This window comes from Ursus maritimus, unplaced genomic scaffold (genome assembly GCF_017311325.1).
Source record: "Ursus maritimus isolate PB19 unplaced genomic scaffold, ASM1731132v1 scaffold_20, whole genome shotgun sequence".
Classification (NCBI taxonomy): domain Eukaryota; kingdom Metazoa; phylum Chordata; class Mammalia; order Carnivora; family Ursidae; genus Ursus; species Ursus maritimus.
Genome location: NW_024424453.1, coordinates 41128396 through 41138893, shown reverse-complemented (window position 1 = coordinate 41138893; position 10498 = coordinate 41128396). Strand labels below are relative to the sequence as shown.

The window sequence follows — 10498 nt, the reverse complement described above, 5'->3', positions numbered from 1 at the left end:
ATAGTTGACACACAATGTTACATTAGTTTTAGGTGTACAACATAGTGATTCAACATCTCCATAGACACGAACATGGGTGTATACAACTTTTTGAACTAATGTTTTCATTTTCTCTGGATAAATACCCTGTGGTGGAATTACTGAATCATATGATATTTCTATTTTTTAAATTTTTCAAGGAAACTCCATACTGATTTCCACAATGGCTATGCCAATTTACATTCCCATAAATGTACAAGGGTTTCTTATTTTCCACATCCTCACCAACACCTGTTATTTCTTGTCTTTTTGATACTTGCTGTTCTGACTGGTGTGAGGTGATGTGGTTTTGGTTTGTATCTCTCTGATGATTAATTATGTTGAGAATCGTTTTACATGTGTTGGCCATCTGTATGTCTTCTTTGGCAAAATGTCTATTCAGTTCCTCTGACCATTTTTAATGGGTTATTTGCGCTTTTCTTGGTGTTCAGTTGTACAAGTTCTGTATGTATTTTGGATACTTACTCCTTATTTGATATATCGTTTGTAAATATCTTCTCTCAAACGATAGGTTGCCTTTTTCTTTTATTGACTACGTCCTTCACCGTGCAGAAGTTTTATATTGCGACACAATCCCAATAATTTATTTTGCTTTTGTTGTCCTTGCCTTAGGAGATGTATCTAGAAAAATGTTGCTATGGCTGATACCATATGATTTCATTTACATGTGATTTTAACAAAAAAACAAATGAATAAACATGGAAACATAAAGCAGAATCAGACCTATAAAAGCAGAGAACAAACTGATGGTTGCCAGGGGGAAGAGGCATGGGCAAAATGGGTGAAGGGGAGTGGGAGATACAGGCTTCCAGTTACAAAATGAATAAATCGCAGGACTAAAAGGTACAGCACAGGGCATACAGTTAATGGTTTTGTAATAGAAATGTCATATGATTCAGTAACTCCGCCATAGGGTATTTATCCAGAGAAAATAAAAACACTAATTTAAAAAGTTATATACACCCATGTTCATTGGGTCATTATTTACAATAGCCAAGATATGAAAACAACTTAAGTGTCTATCAATAGATGAATGGATAAAGAAGATATATATATATGTAGACAAAATTGAATATATTTAAGGTGTACAGTGTGATGTTTTGATATAAGTATACATTGTGAAATGATTGCTCTCTCTCGATATATATATATATATTCCATATATATGGAATTTCAATAAATATTACACAGCCATAAAGAAGAATGATATCCTGCCATTTGTAACAGCATGGATGAATCTAAAGGGTATTATGCTAAGTGAAATAAGTCAGAGAAAGATATATGATTCCATTCTTATGAAATGTTCAGAAAGTACAAATTTATAGAGACAGGAAGCACATTAGTAGTTGCCTAGAGCTAAGAGTGGTCACAAAGATTGACTACAAATGAGCTTAACAGAATTTCGTGGAGTGATGGAAATGTTCCACATTTGTACTATAATGATGACTGTGTAATTCTAGAAATTTACTTTTTAAAAAAACCCATTCAATTGTACACTTACAAATGGTGGATTTTATTGTATATAAATATGCCTTGTGAAAAATAGAGAGAAAATCATATGACACAAGGTCAATCTCTTTCTTAAAGATGGGCTGTGAAGAATTTGGAATTTGTTCATACCCAACTACAAAATTAATTTAAATGATCAGGAGCATATCTTCAAAATACTAGAGAAATGATTAGCAATTGCAATACAGCAACATGCTGATAAAACTCCGTTCAATATGCTGATATTGGCACATAAGCCAGGTTGCCCACCCTTACCATAATGTCTTTGGACAAATCAGGTATAATACTTGTCAGCCTACTCTAAACAATGTCTATGTTTCTTCTTCTTACCAGTAGAAGGCAGCAAATTAGAATGTTTTCCTGAGGTCACCCTCCTACAAGGGTCACATTCATTGATATCTCTGTAATATATCATAGACAGTAACCTGCTGAAAATTACCCAGTTTTCTAAGTAATTTTTGGGCTTGCACTCAAGACTAGGATAAATGTACATTTCCATTCCTTTGAAACCCCAGAGCAATTTCTCACATATTCCTGCTCCAGAATTATAAGAATATTTCCTTTTTGTTGTACTCAGATGAGCTTTTTCTTCATGAAATACACTACAGATTACTTTGAAATGCATGCTGAAGGATGCCTTCCTCCCCTGTTCCTACACCCTCCTCCTTCCTGTTTCTTCCCCCTTGCTCCTATGGAATGATGTAAGACCTGCCAGGACTATTGTTTCTCCTTGAAGTCTTCAATCCACTTTTTAAAACAATCCCTAAAGAATTTTATTTCCTACTGTGGTTTTCTTTTCAGGATCCATTTATCAAGAGCTTAATAATGATGTATGCCTACTCTGTACTTTTGCCCCAGCTTCACACGTACTGCACACTGAGAGGTAAGTCTATAGGGTCAGCAATGTGGAAAGCCCTGTAGATTGACTCTTAGGAGTCATCCAGCCAGCTCCAGCTCTGAACGTCGTCATGATTGGACTGGGAAAACAAGATGCACATCTATGAAACCACAGAGAATCAAGTTACTCAATTGAATTGCCAGAAAACAGAAAATGGTCAGTGTCTTAAATGGTTTCTTGAAAAATATAACTAGAGACAAAGTTTTGAGTACAAAGAGTTATCTGAACAGCAATCCTAGGAAGTACACTACATAAATCAGGAAGTATGAGTCATAGAAACACGCTATCAAAGCTGACCATCGAGGGCAACTGACATGCTCTTTCCTGCTTGAGAACTCAGGGAGACATCATGAAATATACCAAGTTGTCTCACTCAGCACCCATCCATCTTTGGCTGAGGAAGGGGGGAGGTGTTAATTCCCCAGCACTTTCAGCCTACCTTGTACAGGGGTGGGAAGAAGCCCTCAGGCAGAGGACTGCCTGTGATTGCAGCGGGATGCCATCTGCAGGAACTGGAAAGGTGAATGTCAGGGAGATACAAGCAGAGCCAACACGGCTACAGTCAGTAAAGACTTTGTGAAGGATGGCATTTCAGATTCCTTAAACAATGCACTGTGAATTGGTAGAGAAAAATAGCCTGAGTGAGAAGAGAGAAGAGGGAACTGGGAGAGGGTGACAGCAAGAATCCCAGGCAACTGCCTTTTACAAGTAGTCTGTTATTTAAAGGGAGGAGGGGGAATTACTTTTATCTTAGAATCTTTGTATTTGTTGGAATTAATCATCTCATGGTACACAGATTAGATTAAACTCCCACCAGAAAATGAACAGCTCTTGGTTCAGAAAGAAAGCAACTTGGGAAAGGAAAGTCCTAATCAAATTCATGTGTTAGAAAGTAAAAACTTGAGCAAAGGCTAACACTTAAAATTTTTATCATATAGCAAAGGAATGAACAACATTGGCCCTTAAGTCAAGTCAAAAGCCTATAAAGTACAGATGTTCTTCAACTTACAAGGGGGTTACATCCCAACAAACACACGGTAAGTTGAAAATACCTCAAGTTGAAAATACACATAATACATCTGACCTCCTGAACATCAGAGCTTCACCTAACCTGCCTCAAACATGCTCAGAATACTTACCTTAGCCCACATTTGGGCAAAACCATCCAACACAAAGTCTATTTGACAACGAAGTGTCAAATAGTTCATGTAATTGGCTGAAGACCGTAACCTCAAGTGAAAACCAAAATGGCCGCATGCGTACATGAGTGGTTGTTGGTGTCCCAGTTGTTTCCCCTCATGAGTGTGGGCTGACTGGCCACTGTGGCTGCCACTGCCCAGCAGCATGAGAGGGGATGAACTGCATTGTGCCAGCCTGGGAAAAGATCAAAATTCAAAATCTGAAGTACGGTTTCTACTGAATGCCTATTGCTTTCACACTGTTGTAAAGTTGAAAAATCATAAGTCGGGGACCATCTGTACAAAGTACATAAAGCTTAATCCAAGAGTATGTCTTCACGATGTCTCAGACAGTGGCCTTCAAGGGGGCTTGTATATAAGAATCACCTATGACACGTCTTTAAACCTACAGACGCCTGAGCCTAATACCCAAGTGTTTTGATTTAGAATCTCCTGGAGTAGATCCTTACTTACCTCCATTTTTAAAATCCATAGATGATCCTAATATGCACCCTGGGTCATGAACCACTGGTGGAGAACAGAATGAACTATGAGTCCTGTATTTATGCAATTGGACTGTGGAGGATGCCTGGGGGAAAAGGGAGAGACTGTGCGAGGAACTAGGAATTACCTCTGGCCAGTAAGTAAAATGTTAGAGGGAAAAAGAAAAGAATATGACAACACTAATGGAAAAGAGAGCTCCCACCCCACTCATATGATGCCAAAAGGGGGGTCAGCATGCATCCTGGTAGTTCTGTATAGCAGGCCGGCTCCCATAAGCCTAAATAACCAGGTGAAAAATGTCCCATAGAGTCTACGGAAGTGGACCCATTCAGGGTCAGAATTAAGGAAGACTGAATGGAAGAACTTCCCATTCCTTTAACCATCTTAAGTAAAAACAAATATAATCAGAAAGCAACATGCATTGAGCAACTAATATTTGATATAGCAGGAAAAAACATCTGGTGGGAAAAAGACAGTCTCTTCAATAAATGGTGCTGGGAAAATTGGACAGCTACATGCAAAAGAATGAAACTTGACCACTATCTCACACCATACACAAAAATAAACTCCAAATGGATGAAAGACCTCGATGTAAGACAAGAATCCATCAAAATTCTAGAGGAGAACATAGGCAGCAACCTCTACGACATCGGCCAAAACAACCTTTTTCATGATACACCCCCAAAGGCAAGAGAAACAAAAGATAAAATGAATTTATGGGACTTCATCAAGATTAAAAGTTTCTGCACAGCCAAGGAAACAGTCAGAAAAACTAAAAGGCAGCCCACGGAATGGGAGAAGATATTTGCAAATGACACTACAGATAAAGGACTGGTATCCAAGATCTACAAAGAACTTCTCAAACTCAATACACAAGAAACAAATAAACAAATCAAAAAATGGGCAGAAGATATGAAGAGACACTTTTCCAATGAAGACATACAAATGGCTAACAGACACATGAAAAAATGTTCAAAATCATTAGCCATCAGGGAAATTCAAATCAAAACCACACTGAGATACCACCTTACGCCACTTAGAATGGCAAAAATAGACAAGGCAAGAGACAACAATTGCTGGAGAGGATGTGGAGAAAGGGGATCCCTCCTACATTGTTGGTGGGAATGCAAGTTGGTACAGCTGCTCTGGAAAACAGTGTGGAGGTCCCTTAAAAAGTTAAAAATTGAGCTACCCTATGATCCAGCCATTGCACTACTGGGTGTTTACCCCAAAGATACAGACATAGTGAAGAGAAGGGCCATATGCACCCCAATGTTCATAGCAGCAATGTCCACAATAGCTAAATCGTGGAAGGAGCCGAGATGCCCTTCAACAGATGACTGGATTAAGAAGTTGTGGTCCATATATACAATGGAATATTACTCAGCTATCAGAAAGAACGAATTCTCAACATTTGCTGCAACATGGACGGCACTAGAGGAGATAATGCTAAGTGAAATAAGTCAAGCAGAGAAAGACAACTATCATATGATTTCTCTTATCTATGGAACATAAGAACTAGGATGATCGGTAGGGGAAGAAAGGGATAAAGAAAGGGGGGGGTAATCAGAAGGGGGAGTGGACTATGAGAAACAAACTGAGGGCCTCAGAGGGGAGGGGGTGGGGGAATGGGATAGACCGGTGATGGGTAGTAAGGAGGGCACATATTGCATGGTGCACTGGGTGTTATATGCAACTAATGAATCATTGAGCCTTACATCAGAAACCGGGGATGTACTGTATGGTGGCTAACATAATATAGTAAAAAATCATTAAAAAAAAAAAAAGAAAGCAACATGCAGGATGGAGAAGGAGGATTTATCAGTTTCATGCACCAACCACTGATTGAATGTGGAATACTGAGAGCTTTGTTGATTAAATTTATCAATATAATTCTGTGCCAGTAGTACTCATAAGAAATATGTTTAGGGAAAGAGCAGCACTTGATTTAGTGGGTTCCAGCTATAAAGCATACTAAATAAACAGGATTTATAAAAATCCTAATCCTTCAGGCCAACAACATGCTGTGCAGTGGCAATATTTATATGCTCCAGGAATATATACGGTAGTTATACGGGAAAGCATAATCTAATGCTTCCTGTTCCACTCTGAAAAACATCAGAACACAAGAAACATCTTGTAATGAAAGTGTAAAATGATTTTAGTTTAACCACGCACCAGTTTCAAGGTATTAAGCACCAAAATGGATTACACGCTATATTGTGCTCTCTGGGCTCAGACCTAGTTTGTGGCGACATGGCTAACCGCACCAAGAAGGTTGGAAATGTGGGTAAATACGGGACTTGTTATGGTGCCTCCCTCAGGAAAATGGTGAAGAAGATTGAAATAAGCCAGGACACCAAGTACACTTGCTCCTTCTGTGGCAAAACCAAGATGAGAAGACGAGCTGTGGGGATCTGGCATTGTGGTTCCTGCATGAAAACCGTAGCTGGTGGTGCCCGGACCTACAACATTACTTCTGCCGTCACAGTAAAGTCGGCCATCAGAAGACTGAAGGAGTTGAAAGACCAGTAGAAGCTCCACCATTTGAAATATTGCTAGCCCATAATAAATGGGTTAATTTAGGTAACAAGAACACAAAAGGGTATGTTGTGGACCGCCCTACAATCTCTCTCTAGAATCTTGCAGGTGGATGATAGATCTTTCCCAGCCTTATGAATCTCTATACTTTGAACAATAAAAAGTAGAAAAGGGTGTCCAATCATATTTAGGCTCAGTATTTATTGAGCCTAAATGTTAGCATTGTACTAGGTGTTTGGGGGAATAGCAAAATAGCAAAACACTTGACCCTTGTCCTCAATGATCTTATATTCTAATAAACAAGATGAGAGTAATACATCCCATACAACAGCAACAAGTGAAAACAAATGATGTTGTGTTTCTTCCATTCTAAGATATCACTAATTATAGCTCACATCTATTTCTCGGATAACAAATTCTTAGTGAAAAAAAGAAGCATATTCATGTTTACAATAGTTGTGAAATGTATCTTAATTCCAAAAACATTAAATTGTGAAAAACACGTATGTTTTATAGTGACAAATATGACAGAAATGTTATAATTAAGAAATACATCATATAATACAGACTATAATTTTAGTGAAAAGAAAAATCAAAATGAGGGAAACAGTCATGTGCCTTTCTGTATCTGGTTCACATTTAATACTGTCCATCTCTTCACGGGATGTTCTGTAGAACTTTACTTATCTTTTTACATGCAACCCTGTCTCCTCAGACTATAAGCCTTAAAGGGCAGTAACAGTTTTTCATACTAGTGTTTCTCAAACTTTGCTGCAAATGAGACTCACCTGGGAAGATCTGAAAACCAAAATGCCCAGGACACACTCCAACTAAACCAGACTTCAGGGGTTCGGGGCAAAGGGAATAAGGCTCCAAATTGTTTCAGCTTCCTGGGCCATTCAAAGATGAAGTCAAGGTTGACACCCATAATTTTCTATCTTTTTTCTATCAACAATCTCTAACAGCATTTTTTCAATAAATGTTTATTGTCAATGATATTTTTTGAAGGATCTGGATGGAATTTTATTCATCTTATCTCTCACCCATACACACACACACACACACACACCCCAAAATGCATGAATTTCATAACTTAGTGTTGAGTGGGAAAACTTCAGAAACAAAATTAGTCTATTCCTATAAAGTTCAAAATAGGCTAATGAAATCAATGATGTTCTAAGTCTATTCTCTTGAAAATTTGTATTGACTAGAGAGGCCATGAAATTTGGGAGTGCTCCAACGTCCTGCTTCTTCATCTGGCAAATGTGTTCCAGTTGTGAAAATTCATTGAGCTATACACGTATGAGCTTCTAAATGTATGTTACACTTCAGTTTAAAATTTAATTAAAATAACAAATGAAGCCATTTTAAAAGCTGGCTTTGAACCTCTCAGTAAAGACGATGACATGATCTAAATCACTTAGGCTCCATCTCTAATATGAACAAGATGAACAACAAACAATAGAACCCAGCCTCCCTCAAAAAATTCATCAGCAGAAATCAATTAGAAAAGGTCATGATTTAACGGCACAAAATTCAAAAGTAGTAATGGCTGTAAGCTGAATTTGGAGAATGATCTGTGTATGCATCCCCAAGGGGTGGTATGTATATTTAACAGAATTATCAGGACACCAAAACCTAGTTTTCTAATAAATGGTTCTTCCCATCTCCCAAACCCCAAAATCTCAAGCCACAGAAAAGTGGTTGAGACACAGTATCAAAGTCCAAAAATCTAGTTCAGGAAAAATAAGTATGTGTGATTTTAAAAAAAAGGTCAACAAGAATTCATTAGTATATAAACGAAGAATAATTCTGGTTATGGTTGCACACACTAAATAGGAGCTAGATGAATCATCATGAGAATCATATTAACAGACTAGAGATAAATGAAGAAAAGTAAGAGGAAAGAAAGTACAAAGAAACAGGGAGAATGAATGGGTGGAGAGAGAAGAGAGTAAGGAAAAGGAAGGGGATCAAGAGGAAATAAACAGAAGGAAGGAAGGAAGGAAGGGAGGGAGGGAGGGAGGGAGGGAGGGAGGAAGGAAGGAAGGAAGGAAGGAAGGAAGGAAGGAAGGAAGGAGAGAAAGAAGGACAGAAGTAGGAAGGGAGGGGAGGAGAGAAGAAGAAAGAGGAGAAAAGGAAGGACAGAGGAAAAAAAGGTATCAACTCCAAGTCCAGAGTCTCTAGCTGATGCATGATTTCCTCTTCTTGATCCAGAGACCCAGGTAGTAAAAGGACAAGTTATCCGCACTACCACACATCTAACAGATAGCAGTTAAACAAGAACGACCAAACTGCAATAAATAGTTCACTCAGAAATAAACCCTTTCATTTACAAAAAGGAAGGATGGGAGCACACAGCAGTCTCTGGTCCATTGAAAGCCTGAAATCCAGCTGGGAAGATGCCGTGAAGGTCCGAGACTCTGGAGAGGGGAATATTCGTTTATCTGGCTCCGATTTTGTAACCTCTGAATAGCTTGCCTGTCCACTGTTCTTCGGGGATCTTGCCTCTAGCCTCGAAAAGCATCACCCTTTTCAATTAGACTTCGTTACATCTGAAGAAGGCTTTAAAGCAACAACTGAGGCAAAAGGATCAAGGCATTTGAGCAGCGAACCAAACAGGTTGGTAAACCTCTACACAGTAGACATAGACACAGGTTAGTCAAATATCTTTAAGATCCATCTAGCCAAAGTGAAAAGTTGGCGCAGAGTAATGGCAGCAACAAAGGATTTAAGAAATCCTTTGATTTGTCTCCCATTGTCTACAGAATTAAGTTCTAACTCTTAGCCTCATAGCTAAGACTCTTCATAAACCAGCACCAACCCTACTTTCCAGTCTTATTTTCCTTGGTTTCTTTTTGATTCTATAGAATCAAAATAATAACACGGTAAATTATTCAGAATTAGTAAGCTATTAAGTATGTTCCCTCCAGGGGCGCCTGGGTGGCTCAGTCGTGAAGCGTCTGCCTTCGGCTCAGGGCGTGATCCCGGCGTTCTGGGATCGAGCCCCACATCAGGCTCCTCGCTGGAAGCCTGCTTCTTCCTCTCCCACTCCCCCTGCTTGTGTTCCCTCTCTCACTGCCTGTCTCTCTCTCTGTCAAATAAATAAATAAAATCTTTAAAAAAAAAAAAAAAAAAGAATGTCCCCTCCAAATTAAGCGTGCCTATTTCTTGAGACCTCAGTAATAATACTGAATAATAAAGAGTCCTTAGAACATTTCTGCACTCCAAGCATTTCTGCATATAGATGACATTAAGAGTCTGATGAAAGAATGTGGAGGGTTTTGTGCTCCAGCCTCCGCCGGGTAATGCTCCATGTTCAGAGTCTCTGAAAAGGATGAACTTCTTCACAGCTCTTTAGCAGTGGTTCCCAAAATGGGTCATGTTGCCCCTTCAGAGAAAGTTGTTCATGTCTGGAGACATTTTTGGTTGTCACAAATCAGAGGAGGGGAGGAAGAAGGAGCAGGGGCTACTCATCTAGTGCGCAGAGGCCAGAGATGCCACTAAACATGCTACAGTGCACAGAACAGTCCCCCACCCCCTTGATAAAGAGTTATCTGATCCAAAATGCCCATAATGCCACTGCTGATAAGTCTCACATTATAGTTTGGCCTACAAGCCCAAGAATGGGCCCCAAAGAAAAATGAAAGTGGAGAGTTAAGAAAAAACAGTCCTCATCACTAAAGAGGAGGGGGGGTGTGCTTTGGCAGAAAGCCCAAGAGACACCTGCCTCCATTTTTTCAGCCCCCACATTCTACCCACGCTCTTTCCCATATGTCCCCATAGGCTCTCCGGATCCTGAAGGGAGCGGTGCACAGAAGCCAGATGG

General features: G+C 39.3%; 1 protein-coding gene across 1 annotated transcript; it reads left to right on the top strand.

Annotated features, from left to right (window-relative positions):
* The first annotated feature begins 6384 nt into the window (after positions 1-6384).
* Positions 6385-6704, top strand: LOC103679822 (60S ribosomal protein L37a-like). Its single transcript, XM_008709362.2, has one exon. The coding sequence runs from the start codon at positions 6385-6387 to the stop codon at positions 6661-6663; it is 279 nt and encodes a 92-aa protein (XP_008707584.1). The 3' UTR covers positions 6664-6704.
* The last annotated feature ends 3794 nt before the right edge of the window (positions 6705-10498 follow it).